The sequence below is a fragment of the Mobula hypostoma genome, chromosome 13 (assembly GCF_963921235.1).
Source record: "Mobula hypostoma chromosome 13, sMobHyp1.1, whole genome shotgun sequence".
Taxonomy (NCBI): domain Eukaryota; kingdom Metazoa; phylum Chordata; class Chondrichthyes; order Myliobatiformes; family Myliobatidae; genus Mobula; species Mobula hypostoma.
This window is the reverse complement of record NC_086109.1, coordinates 79,916,612-79,941,092: the sequence shown is the minus strand read 5'-3', so window position 1 is coordinate 79,941,092 and position 24,481 is coordinate 79,916,612. Positions and strand designations below refer to the sequence as shown.

At 43.8% G+C, this 24,481-nt stretch overlaps 2 protein-coding genes across 7 annotated transcripts in view; one reads left to right on the top strand and one right to left on the bottom strand.

The window, feature by feature from the left end:
- Nucleotides 1-24,481, top strand: part of LOC134355712 (serine/threonine-protein kinase Nek9-like) — a 170,931-nt gene that overhangs the window by 125,346 nt on the left and 21,104 nt on the right. For all 6 annotated transcript variants that reach the window (XM_063066038.1, XM_063066036.1, XM_063066037.1 and 3 more), the window contains one exon: nucleotides 3,894-3,993. In XM_063066038.1, the coding sequence (XP_062922108.1) occupies nucleotides 3,894-3,992 (99 nt within the window). In that variant the 3' untranslated portion in view covers nucleotide 3,993. The remainder of the gene's footprint in view (nucleotides 1-3,893; nucleotides 3,994-24,481) is intronic.
- Nucleotides 19,686-24,481, bottom strand: part of igdcc3 (immunoglobulin superfamily, DCC subclass, member 3) — a 189,813-nt gene continuing 185,017 nt past the window's right edge. The window contains exons 13-14 of the mRNA XM_063066040.1: nucleotides 23,389-23,599; nucleotides 19,686-21,188 (exon numbers count right to left, since the gene is read on the bottom strand). Coding sequence (XP_062922110.1) covers nucleotides 20,982-21,188; nucleotides 23,389-23,599 — 418 coding nt within the window. The 3' untranslated portion in view covers nucleotides 19,686-20,981. The remainder of the gene's footprint in view (nucleotides 21,189-23,388; nucleotides 23,600-24,481) is intronic.

Genomic DNA, 24,481 nt, shown 5'->3' with positions numbered 1-24,481 from the left:
TTACATACATAGATTGATTGTATGTCCATAAAGTGACGCTAGGCACAGGAGTGTCTGTACATAAGCTGACTGACATGTAATGGTAAAGTAGCGGTGATTGGGGTGTGGGGGTAGGTTGAAGTGTTGATCAGCCTAACTGCTTTGAGCACCTACACTCTGACCGCCAGAAATAGCGGGATCTCCCAGTGACCACCCATTTTAATTCTAATTCTCATTCCCATTCCGACATGTCAGTTCATGGCCTCCTCTACTGTTGCAATGAGGCCACCCTCAGGTTGGAGGAGCAACACCTTATGATTCCACCTGGGTAGCCTCCAACCTCATGGCACGAACATCGATTTCTTGAACTTCCGGTAATACCCCCCATCCCCTTCACCATTCCCCATTCCCATTTCCCTCTCTCACCATATCTCCTTACCTGCCCATTATATCCCTCTGGTGCTCCTCACCCATTTTCTTTCTTCCACGGCTTTCTGTCCTCTCCTATCAGATTCCCCCCTTTTCCAGCCCTGTATCTCTTTCACCAGTCAACTTCCCAGCTCTTTACTTCACCCGTCCCCCTCCCGGTTTCACCTATCAAGTTGTGTTTCTTTCTCCCTTCCCCCCTCACTTTCTTATTCTGACTCCTCATCTATTTTTTCCAGTCATGATGAAAGGTCTCAGCCTGAAGCACCAACTGTACTCTTTTCTGTAAGAGCTGCCTGGCCTGCTTAGTTCCTCCAGAATTTTGTTTGTGTTGCTTGTTTTTGAGTCTGGTAGTCCTGGTGTGGATGCTACATAGCCTCCTCCCTGATGGAAAAGGGACAAACAAACAGTCCATGAGCAGGGCAGGTGGCATTTGTGCTCTGAGCCCCAATAATGACTCCTACTCTATTAACTCTACTGACATATCCTCATCCTTTTAAATCTAAACCAGAATCCCCTAATCTCTCATCTTTTCTACTATGAGTTTTAATAGTTGGTATGTGTTTCTTTTCCTTGTTCTTCCTCACACAGTGCATCTCCATGTTGGTGATTGGTTTATTATTGTCACTTGTACTGAGATTCAGTGAAAAGCTTTTGTTTCCATGCCATTTAGACAGATCATTCCCTACATAAGTACACTGAAGTACTGTATTACATAAGAAAAGGAAGCAAAATTCAGTATATGGTGTTTCAGTTCCAGGGAAAGTGAAGTGAAGTGCATGTAAACAAATAAAGTGTGAGGGCCATTATGTGCTTTATTAAGAGATCCAAAGTTTATCTTTATTGTACAAAAGGTCCATTCAAAAGTCTTATAGCAGCTGTCCTTGAGCACGGTGTGTGTTCATATTTCGCAAATCAAGTTTTTACTAGTATCTGCCTAGTCTGCAGATTCTCCATGTCAGACGTGCCCTCATCACAATTAAGCAGCGTTCTTTCTGTCTTCAGATCTTGAGATGATCAAACATCGCATGTCACAATCATTCCAGTATTTTAAAATGTCATTGTTTCTAATAATAGGCTTGTTTATTTTCTTCCAATGTGAAAAGGATCCATTAATCCTTACTCGTATCCATCCTCTGGCCCCACCTCTGGTGGTGGGTGGGGCGTGGAATGGGTCAGAAGGATCCATCTGTGACTATGCTACCAGTTGTATCCACATCTGCATTCTTGTTTATACGGATAAGCTGGATGTATGGCGATGAATACAGTCACAGAACAGTTCTCACGTCGTCTACTACTGGCCAATAAAGACAAATTTCCCCAACACTGGCCACCTGCCCCTACCGCACCTGCATTTTTCACAAATGAACCTCCCGTGTGACAACACATATCCTTGGCCAACCCACTTGGTCAATTTCCTAAAAGAGCACTAGAAACTGTGTCAGAAATGCCTGTTGCTTTGCAAATGTTGGCTATTATTATCTGGAACACCCCTTTCTGAATGAGCGACAAATCTTCAATGGTTCAGGGAATGTATACAGTATACAACCTGAAATTCTTATTCTTTGCAGACATCCACAAAACAAAGAATGAAAGACAGAAAATGTTAGAACCCCAAAGCCCCCTCCCCCTCCCATGCACAAGCAGCAACAAAAGAATCGACCCTCCTCATCCTCCTCCCCCCACTTGTTCCAGCAAAACCATCAACCCCCCAACACCCACCATGCAAGCAATAGTAAAACCCTAGAGACTATGATCCAGAGTCCATCAAAAACTACTGTCCAACCCAACACTGAGGCTGTCTACAAGAAGGGTCAGAGCCATCTCTATTTCCTGAGGAGACTGAGGTCCTTTAACATCTTCTGGACGATGCTGAGGATGTTCTATGAGTCTGTGGTGGCCAGTACTATCATGTTTGCTGTTGTGTGCTGGGGCAGCAGGCTGAGGGTAGCAGACACCAACAGAATCAACAAACTCATTCGTAAGGCCAGTGATGTTGTGGGGATGGAACTGGACTCTCTCACGGTGGTGTCTGAAAAGATGATGCTGTCCAAGTTGCATGCCATCTTGGACAATGTCTCCCATCCACTACATAATGTACTGGGTGGGCACAGGAGTACATTCAGCCAGAGACTCATTCCACCGAGATGCAACACAGAGCGTCATAGGAAGTCATTCCTGCCTGTGGCCATCAAACTTTACAACTCCTCCCTTGGAGGGTCAGACACCCTGAGCCAATAGGCTGGTCCTGGACTTATTTCCTGGCATAATTTACATATTACTATTTAACTATTTATGGTGCAACTGTAACGAAAACCAATTTCCCTCAGAATCAATAAAGTATGACTATGACTAACACGTTGACATCTCAGACACGCTGTCTCTCTAGTGAGGGGGAGAGAGAGAGAGAGAGATATCTCCTGCACAACGAGATGGCAGACCAACAGCCCACTGTTTCGATGTTGCAGTCTGCCACCTTGCTTGTCCAAGTCCCTGACTCGAAGACCAACAAGCTCTCACTCACCGTTGTGAGAGAGAGAATGAGAGATCGCTGAAGCGCAAGAGCCTCCCACAGCTGCACGCACCCCCCGCCATCTCGACGTTTCAGTCAGTGACATCAGTGAGGAATCGGACTGTCCACAGGGCCACATCCGAAAGGCACACGTCTTGCAGGCTGCGCCCGGAAATATTGAAATGCTAGGTCGCACGGTGAGTTCCAAGAGCGAGAACCCAACTGCCTGTGAGTTCTTACCGTTGTTCCTACTTTTGGAACCCCCCACTGCTGAGTTATATTTATACTAGATGTGCAAATACGTGGTGTTGGTATCAGATATGCCTGAGATATCAGTGGATGTAGTTGATGTTATTGCTAATGGCTAGCGGCCATTATATGCTATCTGGCTGAGTGTATGACTTTGCATGAATCATTGTCGCTGCGTGTGGTGTCAGATTGTGAAAAGACATTTTGTGTGTCTATTAGTGACATGGCTGTCTTCAGCAATAATAAGAAATGAGCAATTTCTTCCGGGCAATACACAGATAATGCTGGAGGAATTCAGCAGGCCAGGCAGCATCTATAGAAAAGAGTAAAGAGTCGACCATCGCTCCTGATGAAGGACCTCAGCCCGAAACATTGACTGTGTACTCTTTTACATAGATGCTGCCTGGCCTGCTGAGTTCCTCCAGCACGTTGTGCGTACTGCCTTGATTTCCAGCATCTTCAGGTTTTCTCATTTTTGAGCAGTTTCTTCTCATTTATACCCAAATATTTCATACCTGAGATTTTATCGCTCTATATAAATTGATTATTTGGCAATGTTCAGCTGCATTCTGTATTCATGGCCATCGCACTAGTTGGGTAAAATCACCCCCACCCACCCCTGACTTTCAACCATTCAGCTTCCAAGGTGGCGCATGCTGCAGTTCATATTGTTTGTGTTGTGCACTCACAGACCTCATGTTCCTTTCCATTCCTCTCTGTCCCAAAGGTGCAGTCTCAGCAGTTCCGGAGCAACGTCCAGGCAGAACCAGGGCATGCAGTCAAAGCCGTGACCAAACCAGAGAGTAAAATCTGCACTGTAATGTAGAGTAAGTTTTAAAATAAATTCACTAACAAGAAAATCTTGTCTCCCAGCTTTTATTGGATAAAATTTTTTTTTAATTGTGTGCTGCACGTTCTAATACTGAACAAAATGGTATGGAGTTGTGTGTTGTGTGCTTCTGGAGCTTAAAGCACACAAACTCCTGACTTTGCTGCCATGGTAACCCTGTTTTCAAGAGAGACTATGCAAATGAATAAGATGAAAGGAGTCGATTTGACTCTTAGCCCCATTCTCTCTTCTACCATCCCCCCACGATTCTCTTTGAAGTTCCCAAAACCCACCCTGGAGAGTCAGGAGACGGCTGCCCACCTATTGGGGCATTGCTTGTGATAAAGCACCTGAACCAACTCAGCAGGGGGGGTTAAAGTTCAAATGAAACTCAAGAAGGTTTAGGTCAAAATGCTGTGTGCGACTCAGGGCACTTCTGTAGTTTCTTGGTGTGGTCTTTTACTCCACCCGACTGATACCTGAAGCTCTCTGACAGAATGTTCGTTAAGTTTAGGACAGTAATTTTCTGCAGACATTCCACGGTTCATATGCTGCTTGAAACTACTCCTGTTAATTTAAACTCCATGCCTTTTTAATAATATTAATGTTGGTTTTGATATCAAAATCTGAGCAACATCAGACAGTGCAAGACTGCTTCACTTGATGCAAGTTCAAAGTAAGCTACAAAAACTCTGAAGGGGGCAGGGGATCCAGAATCCAGTAACGTTATAATTGTATCTCTTTAATGATGGGGGAGTGTTTAATTCTGTGCTATAAAAGTGACAGTCCAGTCACACTATGGGCTGACAATACTGAGAAGAGTCTTACAAACGACACAAGCTAGTAATATTGTGGGAGTCTAAAGCAACATCAGGTTATAGAAATAGGAGTAAGATGTGATGCATTAACAGCCAACTCAATCAATAATAAACCATTTTAATGATCAAGAAGTCAACTCTATAACCCCACCTCCTACCAACTTTCTTTCTGCAGTCCTCCAGCCAGTATTTAAACTCATGCAGAGTGCTGCAAATCAAACTATTTGAAAGTCTAAGAATTTGATCCTAGGAACTGAGGCAGATTAACTAAAATCATTAACATGAATCAAAATGAGAGCTAATGTTAATGTTTTTAATTTATCTGCATCTGTTAAATGTGTCTTTTAACATGCTTTAACTTCATAATTTTTAAATGGCTCGGTAGCATAGTGGTCAGCACAATGTTGTCTGTAAGGAGTTTGTACGTTCTCCCCGTGAACTGGTGGGTTTCCTCCCACAGTCCAAAGATGTACCAGTTGGTAAGTTAATTGGTCATTGTGAATTGTCCCATGATTAGGCTGAACTGAGAGATTGCTGGGTGGTGTGACTCGAAGGTCTGGAAGGGCCTATCCTGTGCTGCATCTCAAAAATAAATAAAGCACTTTTCCTATATTTTTCAGCTGGTTTTAGATTTGGAAGGGTCTGTGACAATGAGGGCTGGGTTGTTGTTTTGTTCTGTTGCTGTCTTGACGTTGCTTGTGTCGTTCTGCTGAGCATTGTGAGCAAATTTGAGGCGATAATTACGGGCTGCACCCAGCACATCCTTATGTTGAATGTCAGATGCAGAAAAATGCATCTCACTGTTTCAATGTATGAGTGATAATAAATGACTCAGAATCTGAAATGCTTTGCAATGTAAAATAACCTGGTAAGTATTCGAATGGCAGCAGCAATGTTTCTTTCATGTGTAATGTCACATCATTAATGGAGTACTTTCACCCTTTCTCAAGACGAATGTGCTCTGATAACATCATTGTCTGCAAATTATTATGTGGGAAACTGGAAGCTTGGTGACCGCAAATGGAACAATGGGGTACCTGGTCACGTAACTCCGTGACCCCGTTTGGGCATGAACCTGTGCTGATCAACTGGCTGGTGAGATCTTTAACCTCTCACTTTAGCGATGTGCAGTACCCACCTGCTTCAAGCAGGCTTCAGTTATACTAGTGCCTCAATGACTATTGTCCAGTAGCAATTAAACATATCAACTCCTGCCTGGGAAGCGACGTAGATAGGCTCCAATTTGCCTACAGACCCAAGAGGTCCACAGCAGATGACATTTCATTGGCTCTTCACTCAGCTCTGGAACATTTGGGCAGCAAATTTGCATACATCAGGATGCTCATTATTGACTACACCTCAGCATTCAATACTATCATCCCCTCAAAACTCATGAATAAGCTTCAAGACCTTGGCCTCAATACCTCCTTGTGCAATTGGATCCTCAATTTCCTCACTTGCAGACCCCTGTCAGTTATGATTGGCAACAACATCTTCTCCACAGTCTCCTCACTTATGACTGTGTGGCTAAATATAGCTCCAATGCCATATTTAAGTTTACTGATGACACCACTGTCATAAGCTGAATCAAAGGTGGTGATGAATCAGCATATAGGAGGGAGATGAAAATCTGGCTGAGTGGTGCCATAGCAACAACCTCTCACTCAATGTCAGCAATGCCAAGGAACTGATTTTTGACTTTGGAGAAGGAAACCAGAAGTCCATGAACCAAACCTCATTGGAGGATCAGAGCTGGAGAAGATTAGTAACTTTGAATTCCTAGGTGTTACTATTTCAGAGAAGCTATTCCAGACCCAGCACATTAAGTGCGATTATGAAGAACGTACAGCAGCGCCTAGACTTCCTTAGGAGTTTGCAGAGATTCACTATAACATCTAAAAATCTGACAAACTGCTACTGCAGTGTTGTGGAGAGCATATTGACCAGCCACATCACAGTCTGGTATGGAAACACCAATGTCCTTGAATGGAAAATCCTACTAAAAGTAAGTGGATGTAGACTAGTCCATCATGGGTAATGCCCTCCCAACAATTGAGACACCTACCTGAAATGCTGTCACAGGAAAGCAGCATCCATCATCAGAGACCTCCACCACCTAGGACATATTCTCTTCTCACTGCTGTCATCAAGAAGAAGGTCCAAGAGCCTCAGGACTCGCACTGCCAGGTTCAGGAACAGTTAGTAGCCATCAACCATTGGACTGTTGAACTAAAGGGAATAACTTCACTCAGCTTCACTCGTCCCATCACTGAACTGTTCCCACAACCTATGGACTCATTTTCAAGGACTCTTCATCTCAGATTCTTGATACTTATTGCTTATTTATTTATATTATCATTTTTTCTTTTTGCATTTGCAGTTTGTTGTCTTCTGCCTTCTGGTTAATGCCCTAGTTGGGTGGACTTTCATTGATTCTGTTATAGCTATCATTCTATAGATTTGTTGAGTATACCCCCCAAGAAAACCAATCTCAATGTTGTAGATGGTGACATATAATAAAATTCTTATTCTAATAAAAATTGATAATAAAATGTACTTTGAGCTTTGAACTTTATTAATACCATGCTGGATAGGGTTTCATTACAGGGTAAATCCATCATCCACTTTGCACAGAAAGACCTTCCTTCCCAATCAATGCCCCTCCCCTTATCCAACATTTTTAATAAATTGGTAAATCGTTATTTTTTTTGTTGTAGCATACCAAGGTATAATTAAACACGTTACATACACAAGAGATCCTGCAAATGCTGGAAATTCAGGCTAGCACATTCAAAATCCTGGAGGACCTCAGAAGGTCAAGCAGAACCTATGGAAAGTTGATGTTTTAGGCCAAATCCCCTGATCGGGACTCAGGATTAAAACTTTCGTTTTGCACACCATCTGTACAGATAATTTCACTACAACACTTCATGAGGTAGTACAAGGGAAAACAATTAAAAGAATGCAGAATAAAATGTATCAGTTTCAGTGCAGGCAGACGATAACACAATACCAGCTATGAAAGTTGCCCCCACCACCCCAACCACACCTGCCCAGGTGAGCAGCCACTGTCTATAACAACAGCGGACGTGAGGAATCTGCAGAGTCAACCCCCGTAAGGCAGCCGGACCAGACAACATCTGAAGCAGAGCATTCTGCGGGTGTGTATACCAGCCAGCTCACTGACGTCTTCAACACCTCACTTATCCAAGCTACTCTTCCCACATGCTTCAAGTCAGCCACCATCATCCCTGTACCAAAATACTACACCTTCAGAACTAAGTGATTACCACCCAATGGTACTGACACCAATCATCATGAAGTGCTTTGAGCAGCTGGTAATGACATAACGGTTCAGAAGGATTATGGAATGCTTGCTGTTATTATTCGAGGCACTGAGTTCAAAAGTCAAGAAGTTACGTAAATTTATAAAACTCTGGCTAGGCCACATCTGGAGTGCTGCATATATTTCTGGTCACCCCACTAGAGGAAGGATGCTGAGACTTTGAAGAGGGTGCAGAAGAGGTTCATCAGGATGCCAAGCAACACACATAAAAGTTGCTGGTGAATGCAGCAGGCCAGGCAGCATCTCTAAGAAGAGGTACAGTCGACGTTTTGGGCCGAGACCCTTCGTCAGGACTAACTGAAAGAAGAGCTAGTAAGAGATTTGAAAGTGGGAGGGGGAGGGGGAGATCCAAAATGATAGAAGAAGACAGGCGGGGGAGGGATGGAGCCAAGAGCTGGACAGGTGATTGGCAAAAGGGATATGAGAGGATCATGGGACAGGAGGCCTAGGGAGAAAGAAAAGGGGGAGGGGGGAGCCCAGAGGATGGGCAAGGGGTATAGTGAGAGGGATAGAGGGAGAAAAAGGAGAGAGAGAAAAAGAATGTGTGTGTATATATAAATAAATAAATAAATAACGGATGGGGTACGAGGGAGAGGTGGGGCATTAGCGGAAGTTTGAGAAGTCAATGTTCATATCATAAGGTTGGAGGCTACCCAGACGGAATATAAGATGTTGTTCCTCCAACCTGAGTGTGGCTTCATCTTTACAGTAGAGAAGGCAGTGGATAGACATATCAGAATGGGAATGGGCCGTGGAATTAAAATGTGTGGCCACTGGGAGATCCTGCTTTCTCTAGCGGACAGAGGATGCCACCTGGTTTAAAGGGCATGGACTATCATGAGAGGCTGGACAAACTTGGGTTTTCTCTGGAGTGACAGAGGCTAAAAAGAGATCTGATACAGGTTTATAAGATTATGAGAGACATAGGTAAAGCAGACAGAGGGTATTTGTTTCCCATGGTAGAAATGTCTAATACCAGAGGGCGTGCATTGAAGGTGAGAGGGGGTGGGTTCAAAGGGGATAAGTTTTTTTACTCAGAGAGTTGTGGATGCCTGAAATAGAAGCCTGGTATGGAGGTAGAGACAAATTAAAGGTTTTTAAGAGGTGCTTAGATAGGTACATTAATGTAAGGACGATGGAGGGATATGGACTTTGTGTAGGTAGGGTTAGGGTGTTTTTGATCTGCTTTTTAGCTGATTCAGCACAACATTGTGGGTTGAAAGGCCTCTTCTGGTGCAGGACTGTTCTATGGTCTATGCATATCAAAAACTCCATTCTTACCACATTGGACACTCACCAATATGCTTACTGACAGCAATGAACTGACAGAAAACCTTTATGACAGACACCATAATATCAGTCATGCACCTGGCCCTGCCATAGCTACAAAACAAGGACACATGTCAGAATGTTGGCTCTGGATTTCAGTTCGCCATTCAACACTATTGTCCCACAGACCCTGGTGAAGAAACCTACACCTCAGTCTAAATACACCACCGTGCAACTAGGTTTTGGGCTTACTAACAAACAGACTTCAGACAGACAGGGTGCATCACCGTTCCTCCCTCACCATCGTTGACATGGGTGCCCCCCAGGGCTGTGAGCTGAGCCCGTTGCTGTACTCTCTGCTCACACGTGACTGCACAGCCAAAGGCCTGAGTAATCACATTGTCAAGTTCACCAATGTCACGACACTTGTGGGGGCTCATCACCAACAATGATGAAATGGCCTACAAAGAGGAGGTAGAAGAGCTCAAGGCCTGGGGCCAGGCAAGTACCCTCTTCCTCATTGTCAACAACACAAAGGGGATGGCTGCCAACTTCAGGAGAGCTCACACCACTCGCATTCTTCTTTACGTCAGTGGCATAGCGGTGGAACCTGCAAGCAGTTTCAAACTTCTGGGAGTGCACATCTCACACAAACTCTCCTGGTCCCAGAACACATGAAAGCTCACCAACACCTCTACTTTCCAATGAGGCTAAAGAGAGTTGGACTATGCAAGTCAATACTCACATCATTCTACAGATGTGCAGTAGAGAGCATCTCAACCAACACACTGCATCCCTGCAGGTATGGAAACTGCACTGTGGTGGGCAAGAAGGTTCTAACACTGCTGGATGCATCATGGGAACCTGCCTACCTGCCATCAAGGACACATATACAGAAAGGTGCTGGAAGAGGGTCAATAACATCATGACAGATCCCACCTACCCTGCCCTCTCATTTTTCTGATAGCTTATCTCTATGGAATGTCATCAGCTGCATCGATTGTAGTGAATGTTTTCATGCAACTAAATGCAGCCCTCAAGGTATAACCCCTGCAGAACTGGCACTGTCCTTATCCACACTGGCTCTGCTTTGATGAGCACCTCCTCCATCTCCACCTTTAAATTCCCATCCTGTGTCAAAGCACCTCCAAGGGTCTTGTCATCCCCCCATCCAAACAAGTTCCGCAAGCAGAGCATCAGGCTGAGCTCTTTGAGCTACAATCGTGTCAGGTCCTGATTTTAATTCCTCCTCCATGGGCAGGCGTGTCCATCCCTACGCTCTGTCTTCTTTAGGGTGGCCCTTAAACATCAGTCTTTGACCAAGGTTTGCTATTAACATTGAGTTTTAAGTTTGACTTTTGATAACTGTTGTGAGAAACTGTGTGACATTTCTCATCACCGGACAAGAGGAATCTGTGTGCTGGTTACCAGAACCCTCCAGCCTCTTCTATCCCTCATGGGCTGATCTGTGACCTTAACATTTCCCCTCAAATCCTTTGATATATTTAGAAGATTTTTGTTAACCATTTAAAATTAATAATTCATATTTGCGGTAGGGAGCTCCAAATTTCTACTGCTATCAGTTTTTAAAAATATTATCCAACTTTAGAGCCATAGACAGAACCATGCCCTTCAGTTTACCTAATCTGTGCCAAACTATTTTTCTGTCTACTCCTATTGATCTGTACCTAGACCATAGGCCTTTGATCCACGTACTTATCCAAAGTTCTCTTAAATTTTGAAATCAAACCTACACTCACATCTTAAACCAGCAGCTCATGCCACACTCTCACCACCCTCTGAGTGAAGAAGCTCCCCCTTAAGCATTTCACCTTTACCCTTAAACCTTGACCTCTAATTCTGGTCTCACCAATCTCAGTGGAACAAGCCTGCTTGCATTTACCCTACCTATACCCCTCATAATTTTGTATAGCTCCGTCAAATCTCCCCTCATTCTTCTATACTCTAGGGAACAAAGTCCGAACCTGTTCAACATTTTTGGCCCACAAAGCTGTGCTGAACATGTCCCTACCTTAGAATTGCCTAGGCTTTACCCATAGCCCTCTACTTTTCTAAGCTCCATTCAGCCATCCAGGAGTCTCTTAAAAGACCCTATCGTTTCCACCTCCACCACCGCCGCCGGCAGCCCATTCCACACACACACCACTCTGCGTAAAAAACTTACCCCTGACATCTCCTCCGTACCTACTTCCAAGCACCTTAAAACTGTGCTGTCTCGTGCTAGCCATTTCAGTCCTGGGGAAAAGCCTCTGACTATCCACACGATCAATGCCTCTCATTATCTTGGACACTTCTATCAGGTCACCTCACATCCTCCATCACTCCAAGGAGAAAAGGCCGAGTTCACTCAACCTATTCTCATAAGACATGCTCCCCAATCCAGGCAACATCCTTGTAAATCTTCTCTGCACCCTTTCTATGGTTTCCACGTCCTTTCTATAGTGAGGCGACCAGAATTGAGCACAGTACTCCAAGTATCTGGGTTGTACTCCATCTGCCACCTGGGTTGAACTCCATCTGCCTCCATTTTCTTTGCACTCTTTCAATTTTATTGATATCTTTACTGTTGGATATTACTCCAAATTGGCCTCACCAATGTCTTACACAACTGCACCATAACACCCCAACTCCTGAACTCAGTACTTTGATTTATGAAGGCCAATGTGCCAGATGCTTTCTTTATGGCCCTATCTATCTCCAACACCACTTTCAAGGAATCATGAATCTGTATTCCCAGATCCCTCTCTAATACTGAGCACCTGAGTGCCCTACTGTTCATTCTACAAGTTCTACCATGATTTGTCCTTCCAAAGTGAAACACCTCCCACTTCTGCATTAAATTCCATCTGTCAGAAAAGCTTGACTCTAGATTAAAAACCACAACCCCTGGTTCTGGATTCCCCAACCACAGTTTCTCTTTATCCAGCCCTTCCTTCAATCTAATGTTCAAATATTTTAAAACCTTCCAAATTGCAGGGAATACAGTCTCAGTTTGAGACTAAGTAAATTGTAAGTAAGATATTTGTAACCTTCCAAAGATGTGGTGCCCAGAATTTTTGCCAATTCTTCATGCATGGTCCAATCAGGTGTATCTTAGTCTTTCTCCTCCAGCCCTCTGGTAATAAAGGCCAGTGTTCCATTAACCTTTTTTTAAATTAATTTCTTTGCCTCTGGCCATCTGTGTATGTAGACTTCCCAATCTCTCTACACTACAACTGCTCTCATCACGTTAAAAGAGCTACACAAATACAAGTTGTTGTTATACATAGAGAAACTAAGGAAGCTGCTGATAGGATCAAGGTCTGCAGGTTGACTAGAGATATTCACATACAGGCTGCATGTGCGGAATCATTCATGTATGGAGTATTTGTTCAGAGCTATACTCTGCAAAATTTTAGGCACCCTGGATTGTTTTTATACTGTATGGTTTCAGATGGTATGGCCTGTACAGAGCCCTGATCTCTACATAGTCAAAGCTGTCTGGGATTACCTGGAAAGACAGAAGCAGGCGAGATAGCCAAAGACAGCAGAAGAACTGTGGCAAGTTCTCCAAGATGCTTGGAACAACCTACCAGCCAATTTTCTTATAAAACTATGACAATGTACCTAAGAGAATTGATGCAGTTTTAAGGGCTAAGGGCGATCATACCATATATTGAGTTGATTTAGTTTTTTACTGTTTACTGCTCTTTATAGTAATTTTTTGATATTTAGAAAGTTTTCATTTCATTATTTTTGAAAGCATCACTTTACAGAATATTTTCACATGTGCCTAAGACGTTTTCACAGTACTGTAACTGCAAGAGTATGATTGTTTGAGTTTTAACCCATGCTTAACTTAAGAAAATACAAGCTACTGTTGAACTGAAATAGTCGACAGAGATGTTAATCGACATCATTGCTTCTCAAAGACATCAGATGACTGTGAACACAGATCATGTGCCATCTCAACACCCTTAACCCATTCTCTGGAGTATTGCATATAGTTCTGGTCACCCCACTATAGGAAGGATGCTCAGGCTTTGGAGAGGGTGCAGAAGAGGTTCACCAGGATGCCGCCTGGTTTAGAGGGCATGTGCTATCACTAGAGGCTGGATAAACTTGGGTAGCTTTCTCTGGAGGAGCGGAGGCTGAGGGGAGATCTGATGGAAATTTATGAGAGGCAGAGAGTAGACCGTGAAAGTATGTTTCCCAGGGTTGAAATGTCTATACCAGAGGGCATTCATTGAAGGTGAGAGGGGTAAATTTTTTACTCAGAGAGTGGTGGATGCCTGGAATGCGCTGCCTGGTATGGTGGTCGAGGCAAATACATTAGAGGCTTTTAAGAGATATTTGGATAGGCGCATGGATATGAGGATGGAGGGATACGGACATTGTGTAGGTAGGAGGGATTAGTGTTTTTGATTTGCTTTTTAGCTCGTTTGGCTCAATATAGTGTGCTGTTTTTTTCTATGTTCATGCAATATTAACACTAACGCAAGTCCCATCTTACAAAGTCACAAACAGCAATAAAAAGATTGGTCAACTAACACTATTTTATTTTTTTCATAATTATAGTTTCACACACTAAACATTTTGAACTACAAAAACAGGATCTGTTATTGTACAAAGTCGACAATCATATGATCAGTGGGAAAGATGAACATTCACACAAGGAACAATGTAAATATGAGAGAAAAGTGCTTTGAACTGGGGTGGTGACTGACCACAACACCACCATCCAACACCTACACGGGATTTCATGTTAACATTATGCAGCTGAAACCTCATGTTCACAAAGCCCATGGATGAGATTTAGACAGCAGGAGACAATTTTATTTAAAAGCTACACATGCCTTTTATTTTCATTTCACTCTGGATAACTGTTTAAAGTCCAGTGTCAAAAGTCAGCAGCATAGCTCCTTACAATTGTTACATGGTTTTTCCAAATGGAACATTACGCCAGCATCATTTTTGTGAGAATGGCTACAGCTTCTCACATCTCTGGAAAGTTAACAACACTATGTTGAGGATGTGCTTGTGCAGATGGTTTTACCTTAAGTCCATTACCAGTTGAGTTAATGATATATACCCCTCCTTTTAATAAACTAACATGAACCCACTTCCCTTGATGGGAACAAGAGTTTTTCATCTACCATCCACACCTCCCCATCATTTCAACTGCAGGGTTTGTAACGTCTTCCAATCAATCATAGCAGGACATTTCAGGATCTGTTGACAAAAGAATCAACAAATCCAATGCTGGTGTAGGTTGATCAAAGACACAGCACTTATGCCATGATCCTCGTAAAGAAAGGGTCTGCACTGACTGATGGAGAGACTAAATACACACATTGCATTACTAACTAAGAGTTTGTTTTCTTCCAGTGATGACATTTCCCTTGTAAGGACTATCTACATAACTTTGAACAACTGTGAAGCACTGGAGACACTGGAAATCTGAAAAAAAGACCGAAAAAAAGAGCTGGGAAATACTTAACAGGTCAGGCAGTGTCTATAGAGGGAGAATTAACACCTCAGGTCAATGATCTTTGATCAGTCTTTAATCAACCGGAAAGTTAATTCTGTTTTACAGATCCTTGCTGACCTATTGAGTATCTCCCATTTTATATTTGGGGAACCTACTCTTCAACATTAACAAGCATTTCCACTTAACTTAGAAAAATCAGGATAGCATAGTAGTGTAGCATTTAGCACCACGCTTGGCAGCGCCAGCGATTACCGATTGTGGCTCAATTCTCACCGGGGCCTGTCAGGGGTTTGTAAGGTCTCTCCAGGATCGCATGGGAATCCTCTAGGTGCTCCAGTTTCCTCCTACATTCCAAAGACGTACAGGGTAGGGTTAGTGAGTTGTGGGCATGCTACGTTAGTGCCGGAAGACTGGCAACCCATGCGGGCTGCCCCAGCACAACCCTCGCTGACTTAACGCAATTCACTGTATGGTTCAATGTTTCAATAAAGCTAATCTTTTAACGTTGGTGGCAATTTTCACCCAACCAGCCATTCTGAATGAGTTACCCATCCTACACCCTGCCGGTTCTTTTTTTTTTTGCACATTCCAATCCTGCCTCATTCCTTCTGGGTGGTGTGAGCAAAAATTGCCCTCTATCTGCAATGTCATACAGCACCCAAGTAAAATAATCAAACACCAGGTGCCTGTTAAACATGAACACAGCTTGTGTACCTTCATGACAGAAATCATAGAAATGAACTGTCTGTCACAAAAAGCCATTCATCCCAATATGTCCACACCAAATCGAAGTAAATGCACAGCAAAGTACCAACAAATACACTTGGAGGAATTAGTCCCACAGTTTCTCTCTGGACAATGCAACTGTGTCATGTGGGCCTGTATTAACCCAATAAAGACCCGTTTTACTAAGTTGTAACAGTATTATCAACATGGTAAACTTAAATATATATCAGACCCTAACAATATGTAGACATTTGTGTTTTAAAAATTATAATATATTAACTAATAAATCTAAATCTAAATATGCTCAGAAACCCCAGCGAATGTAGTTATAATACTGAAAATAATAACCACAACATAGGAAAGCTGTGCATTTTTCCAAAAAATCTTCAGAAATTTCAGTTATCAAAATAAGCACAAACCCTTACTGTGGCTGTAACAAACAGTAATCAATGCAAAAATATCTTAAAATATAAAACATATTTTCCCTTTATACTGAATAAACGCAAACACTGCAATTTGACAAGTTACTGGTTGTGGTAGCATCAGACGCTCAATGAATTTGCACCACTGTTCAGTAATTCCAGTGGCTCTTCAGAATATGAAAGCAGTTGTATCGAAGTGACACTGAATGCATGATCTGCTCCTGTTGCAATTTAGTAGACAGCCAATCTTTGGCTGCAAAGGAAATAACATTTATTGGGAGTATTTTCAACAGCAAATGTTGCCCCTGAACTTACCATTCACTATCCACACCCTACATTGAGTGACAAAATATTCTTCAATGTTAACCTTGTTCATCCTTAGATGTGGATTCTCAAGCATCATGCATGCCATCAGCTGAAGTTTTCTTAAATACACTCAATGGCCACTTTATTAGGTACAGGAGTGAAACCCCATGTGGTGTACTGCTTTAGCATGTTGTGCGTTCAGAGATGCTCTTCTGAACACCACAGTGGTTACTTGAGTTGGTCACCTTGAACCAGTATAGCCCCTCTCCCCAGACCTCTCTCATTAACAAGGCATTTTCAGCCACAAAACTGTCGCTCATTTTGTGTTTATCACACCATGCTCTGTAAACTCTAGAGACTGTTGTGTGTGAAAATCCCAGGATATCAGCAGTTTCTGAGATACTCAAACCACCCCATCTGGCACCAACAATCATTCCACGGTCAAAGTCACTTAGATTACCTTTTTTCCCCCCATTCTGATATTTGGTCTGAAAAACAATTGATTTCATGACCATGTCTGCATGCATTTGTGCATTAAGATGCTGCCACATGATCGGCTGATTAAAAATTTGCATTAACGAGCAGGTATACAGATGTACCTAAGTAAGTGGCCACTGAATATTCATTTAAATCTTGTAATAAGGTTACATTTCCAATCCCTTAAACATCCTGGAGTGTGCTGGTGGAGAGCGTAAGTCCACGACCAAACAAACAGAAAGAGCTTACTTCATCAACAAGAGAGCAGAACAGAGACTTGCAAACAAATACTTCCAGACTAACAGTATGAAAATACCCTGTCATTGCAAAACCACTTTGCACTGAACAACGAAAGTATCCCTGAGATAGCCATAACTCCCCCCACCCCCACCGGTGTGTGGTAACATAATGTGAACAGAGTAGACACCAGCCCAACATCAGAGAACGTCACACACTGTCTAATGTGTATGGGCAAGGAATGCAGTGTGTCTAACAGTGCAAGGACAAAACCAACTCTTCCTTCATCCCATCATATCTGTAACCACCTTTGATCTTTTGTCTTCTTTGACGTAGTATTTGTGACATTTTTTGGCAATCATACTTGCCAAATTGCTAGCAGCGCAGTCCTCCCATCTCACAGTGAATCTGTAAGGGCCGATTTCTCAGGACATGCATCTGGGTAACAGACTCATGTAGAGACCCCGTGAGCACAAATATCCAGTGATTGTTTCCTCCTTCCTCGCCCTTGTTTTCCAAACTTTGATCTCAAGCTTCGCTCAATTAAAAGTTCGGTTGAGTGACATAGGTGGAGTATTTTCTCAAGGATCAGCATGGAGAGTCATGAGAAGTAAGTTTCCTCACAGCTTACCAATGGTGAGCGTGAATCTTCCAGATCAGTCCATCTAATATTAGAAGCTTAATATCATATACAATGTAACACTAAAAGGGCCAGCCCTGAAAATTTGGATGAACATCAGTATTTGACAACTTCCTTCTGATTACACACCAGATAGGAGTTGTACCCTAGAAAACGGGCTAGTTGGATTGTGCTAGTGATAATTTACTTCAGGAAATTGGCCCCACCACTCCCTTGTGTGATCTATCTGACAACGATTGACACTTGCCCAGAACCAATCATGTGCCTCATGATGTTTTCGCATGATTCCACCACAGCTGGCAGACATCAGAGCAGATAAGTACAACGCTGACTGTTCACTCAGTGACAACAAGGGCGCAGGGCGTGCAGGGAACAGCAATGCGGCAGCAGTTAAGGGGCACGGCTGTGCCCTCGGTGGCCACTCGCACAGAGTAGCTGCTGTGGGCATGGTTGAAATCATGGGAGTGCTTCTGCAGAGCTCCCTTCATTAACGACATGTTCTCAGTTAAGGTCAATGCTGGCACCTCGATACACGGGCACCTTGGGACCATTCACGCCATGGAATCTGAGCAAGACAAGGTGGATACACTTACATAGTGGAGAATTACATCTCCACCCACCCAATTATCCCTCCAGAGCAGCCTTAACTGCTGCTGCATTACAGATACCAGGGCATGAGCCTTTCAGGGTCCAACTCACTTCTCAACATTCAGCAGAACAATAACCCAGCAGCTGAGCTCAGTACAAAGTTCCTCATGGGAAGGGCACAGGGCCTGTTTTAATGCCTAACTCTAGGTACAAAAGGAAAAGTCTTGCCCAGTCACAAATATGTTTGGAAGATCCAAATAGACATTGGTGCTCCTAAAGAGTGTAAAATCCCACTTGTAGACATGATTTTCACATTAAGTGGCTCATAATAATTTTGTGTGTGTTGGGGGGGGGGGGTGTTGTGGTTGGTTTTTTTCTAGTGCAGGGGTTCCCGAACTTCTTTTATGCCACGGACCCCTACCATTAACCGCGGAGTCTCTGGACCCCAGCTTGGGAACCCCTGCTCTAGTGGGTCAGTCTAGGACCAGAGGGTACAGCCTCAGAATTGAGGGACGTCCATTTACAGCAGAGAGGAGGAGGAATTTCTTTCGCCAGAGGGTGGTGAATCTGTGGAATTCTTTGCCACAGGCAGCTGTGGAGGCTGTCACTGAGTATATTTAAAGCGGAGGTTGATAGGTTCTTGATTAGTCAGGGCATCAAAGGTTATGGAGAAAGGCAGGAAAATGGGGTTGAGAGGGATAATAAATCGGCCATGATGGAACGGCAACACAGACTTGATGGGCCAAATGGCCTAACTCTACCATTATGTCTTAGGGGCTCGTGATCTAAAATTAAAATCTGAAGTTGATTAGTGTCAGTGTATTGCGAGGTTGCAGGGGACGAGATCACCAGGAGGATCTGGCTAATAATACTGAGGTAGATAACTGACTTCATGCCACCTAGTAAAACTGCAGGAATTAAGGTTTCACAGAAACTAATCATTTCCACTTAACACTAGCAAATAGCTGCACAAAAACAGTGTCGTCACAGTGGTGTGAGCCTCACAAAGACCCATGCACACCACACATATCACAGTTACTTAGACAGAGCATAGATACACAGGCATCAGAATCACCCAGAAACTCTGTAGAATGATAAAACTGCAAATGTACAAAACACCAATGATCATTTGCATTAAAACACTGCTGTTCGTCCAGAGAGGTCAATGTGAGAGGTCAGCTAGCCTAAGCCAGGCTTGCCTTAGGGAAGAGTTTCTTGTTGTAACATTTGACTTCCCGTTTGTGATTTACGCAGTTCTTTTCCTCTGGAGGAACTCTGCTGACACAGGTCCCCTGGCCTGGTCACCCCGCGCGAGGCTCTGCTTCAACCGGCACGGTGAAAGTCGTCCTGCTTTGTTACCCCACGTCGAACGTGGCCGGTCGGCATCAGCGACTCTCCACCACACAAAGAGAGGTCACACAGAGGCTGAGTGGAAGTGCGTGATGTCAGCAGTGAACCTTCTTCTCTGGGGCTTACTGATTCTTTTGAATGTTACTGAAATCCTGGGAGGTCTGGTTGGAGTCGGGGCTGGGAATGTCGGACTCAACACTGGCCACATTGTTGTCCTCCTGCTTAGAATGTGCTCTGATCGAACTGAGGTGTACGAGGATGATGGCTGGCTCCGCTCAGCTACGTGCCAAACGGAAAGTCAGAGCGTTGTTCGTTTCTCTTCAGAAGCTTGTCTTTGGTGGTGTTCTTGAGTAAAGAACCATGAACAGAACAAATCTCTGACGACCATTACAATCAACAAGAATAAACACCTTTGTAATGTGAAAAATAATGCAAACACATAAGACATGGCTATATACAGTGTAACATACAAAAAAAAATGCAATGACCAACACTTCCATGCCTCATCCTTGAAGCACACTGGACATTTGGCTAAATCATCACATACAACAATGAAGGAAAACAATCCCACAACACAGAATGGAGTTCTATAAAATTTGAGGTAGAATGTTTCTCTTTATATTTGGAAGTGCTTTCTCTTTCTCTTTCGGGACGTATGGCAGATGAGTGAGGCCTTGAGGTAGCACTGCATCTGTTACTGATCAAGTGCTATTCTACTTTCAGAAAGGAAGATACCAATTGGAACAGCTTCCTTAGAGGACATTCAATACGGTTGAGGTAGTTTCTAATCAGCAAACTTTTCTTTGAGCTGTTTCTCCAAGTCTTTATTAGCAGCCTACATGTAGGCCTCACCAGTCACTTTTGCTTTTGAAGAATCTGTAGCTGAATCTAATGAACTTGTGGCTGAGATTGGATACACTAAGAAAAGTCTACTGAATCCCTGCAATGGAGACCTGCTGTGTCCTTGCTCAGGTGAAGGTGATGGTTATTTTACTTCGGAGCAACGCATAACTCTGCAGAACACAGCAGGCCAACGAACTGACGAATGTTAGCAAATGGCGAAAATATGATGTGGGCAGGCCCCACCTGTATCCTCGCATGGGTCGAAGACAAACTGTACCCATGAACCTTCATTACAACGTGCCTGAGTTTTTGAGGATACAGACAGACCTGATTTTCACCACAGAAGCGTAAGAGCTGACCTGAGCCTGACAGCTCCAGCATGGAGGCCATCAGATTTGAAACTGATAAATATTACCATGTCGTTTTCAGCAATAAGTCTACAGGTAGGCAATGAGACTTGGCCTCTCGAGGTTTCACTCTGTGGTTAGTGAACTGTTGTCCTTTGTGGCTGGAAAGCTGAGCTGCTTCACATTTAATTCAGGGCAGTCTAAGGAGCACTGCACAACAGTTTCAAAGGTAGCGTGCTGTTCCTGAGTCGCAATAATCTCGTCCAGTGGGAATACAGAATTCTGGCAGATCAGACTGGGCTGCTCTTCAGGGATGGGTGAGATGATACTTGACTGTTGCATACAGAAAAAGACAAAAGGGGAAGGAGGAAACAAGCAAAGACATAATTGTTACTTTAAAGGATAAGAATGACCTCGTGCCCTTACATTCCACTCATTGAATGAGAGCTAGCACAGTCTCAGTGAGCTGAACTGCCTCTTTCTAGATCATCAGGAAATATGAGAACCAATATTATAATTATGGGAATTAATATTATAATTTAATAGATAAATTAGGAATAAAATAGAGAAGCATCGCGGGAGATCAGGACATTGAGACAGCGGGTGCGGCTTTTGGAGGCCTCTGGACACGCAATTGCTCTCTCTCTCTCTCTCTCTCTCGATGGGGGGTGGTGGAGAGTCTGCTGATTCTCGAGTCACGTCTGCTCGAATAAAAGTTGCTTCAGACCGTAACATTGAAACAGCGAGCCGCTTGATGGTCTCCTCTCTGGCTGTGGAAGTGGGGGGGGGGGGAGACACCTCTCTCTCCCTTCTAAGTGAGAGAGACAGAGAGAGCCTGTGGCCTGCCAAACTGCTGGGTGAGCAACGGTTCCTGTCGAACTGCAGATCATGATCTCTCTTTGGGGACTTTGCTATTGCTTGCTTGGTGGGTGGGGAGTCCTGCTGGAACAAGTGGTGTGGGTGGGGGAAGAGTTGATGCCTTGCTGCTGCTTATGCGTGAGGGAGGGGGCAGGGGGCTTCTAATGTTTTTTTCCTGTAATGCATTCTTTGGGGTTTTCTCCTGTTTTGTGGATGTCTGTGAAGAGTAAGAATTTCAGGTTGTATATTGTATACCAGGGGTCCCCAACCTTTTTTGCACTGCGGACCGGTTTAATATTGACAATATTCTTGCGGACCGGCCAACCAGGGAGGGGGGGCGCTGTTCAAGTAGGGTTAAACTCACCTCAACATGTCTTTTACAGTTAGGGTTGCCAACTTTCTCACTCCGAACTAAGGGACAAAAGTAGTTTTCAAATCCTGGGACACTTTACCCCATGAAAGACCACCATGACCATGAAGCCTTGCGCGGGCACCTGTGTGCACATGCATGACGTGCGCCATCTGATGTGCACATGCGTGTACGTGCCGATTTTTTTCCCACCTGCCTTCATCTTCAGGACTATGCTGTACATACATTATTTCTACTTTATATAGGCTGTGTATTTATCATATCATTCCTTCTTTCACTATACGTTAGTGTTATTTATTTTCGGTTTTATGTGTTATTTGGTATGATTAGGTAGGTTATTTTTTGGGCCTGGGGACGCTCAAAAAAATTTCCCTTATAAATTAATGGTAATTGCTTCTTCGCTTCACGCCATTTTGGCACGAAAAGTTTCATAGGAACGCTGTACCTTAGCGGGGGAAGTACGGGACAAGGGCGGTCCCGTACAGGACAAACCAATTTAACCCAATATACGGGACGTCCCGGCAAATATGGGACAGTTGGCAACCCTATGTTCAAGTTCAACAGTGCATGACATGGAATGAGGAAAGGTGCAGCTGACTCGTATCGTTTCCTCACGGCCCGGTAGCACATGTTTTGTGGCCCGGTGGTTGGGGACTGCTGTTGTATACATTCTCTGATATTAAATGGCATCATTGAGAATATCAACATATTAACACCTGAACACCAATATCTGCAAAAATATTTTCTCAGAAAGAAGTAAATCTAACAGATTTTTCATGGGGTAGCAAGAACAATTATAATGTCAGCCTTCTACCTTTCACTCAACAGTGATCTCTACCTCACGTGGGACACTCAGCTTACAATGCAGACGAGAGTCATCCTGTGTAAAGAACCAAGCAGAAATTGGGCCTTAGTCACACATGATAAACTGCACCAACAGGAGTGGCTGTGCATCGTAGTCAGCAGCCAGAACTTCAGAAGGGGGAGCAACGCACGCAAAATGCTGGAGGAACTCAGCAGGCCGGGCAGCATCTATGCGAAGGAGTAAACAGTCGATATCTGGGGCCGAGACCCTTCGGAAGGGGGACATGGTGCAGAATGTTTAGGAGATATAACTGAGGATGAATCTGTGGGGTTCAATCTCAATTTCACTTCTCTCCCCAACAACTCTACGCCTGTTGGGTATTTTTAGTGGAGAGAAAATCCATGCTGTGTTCATGTATACTTTAAAGCTACCGAGTATGATTTTGGATGGGACAGCCAGGTTGACTGCATTTCAGATGAACCTCGCCAAGCAGATCTTACCGTCATTCCCTTGTGCTGGTGGTCATTAGGAAGTGATGCAGGAAACAGTCTTTCCAGCTCATTTATATCAGCCATCTTCCTATTGGCTGTGAACTCTTCCCTGCCTCTCCCCGCTCCACCATTCAGGACAAGTCCTTGGGAATTTCTCTGGGCCCTGGATGAAGCCTGAGGGGTTGCTAAGCCATCTTCAACGTTTTTGCACATCAGCAGCCTACAAACAGAAGCCCCAAACGACAAGCTGAGTTCATAATTCATGGAAATATCAATACTCACATCTGATGTATGCCTTTTAGGCATCTATTTATTCATTTATTGAGATAAGGCCCTTATTCCGTAGAATAGGCCCTTCTGCTTGCCCAGCAATCCCCCAATTTAGCCCTAATCGTCGAGCAATTTACAAAGACCAATTAACCTACTAACCTAACTTTGGTCTGTGGGAGGAAATCAGAGCACCCAGAGGAAACCCACATGGTCACCGGGGGAAACATAGAAGCTCCCTACAGGCAGTGGGGGATCTGAACACAGGTCACCTGTACTGTAAAGCGTTGTGCTAACCATGATGCCCAAGTGCCGCCCCGATTCCCTACATACAGTATGTTCAGCATATACATAATATACATGAAAGCTAGATGCAGTGGTGGGTGAAATGGGAGGGAGCCAAGCGGTACAGGACTACACTCTTTCCTACCGTCATTAGTAGGCATGTCACTGACATACACATACATGCATGTGTGTACAACATGCAAAGAGACTGCCAAGAGCAACCAAATTTCAATTCCTGCATATTCTGATTCTTCAAAACTTACATGCACAGCCACACATCTTAAATCGGGGTTCCTAACCTTTTTTATGCCATGGACCCCTACCATTAACTGAGAGGTTCGTGGATTCCAGGTTGTGAACCCCTGATCTAAATACACACACACACACACACACACACGCACACACGCACACACGCACACACACGCACACAAACACGCTCATGCAAACACACACACTCTCTCTCTCTCCCTCCCCTGTGCATAGCAGAATCTGCCCACTAGATAGTGTTGTGAAGAAGCCGTGCCCTTCGGCAGTCTTAGGAGTGTACGCA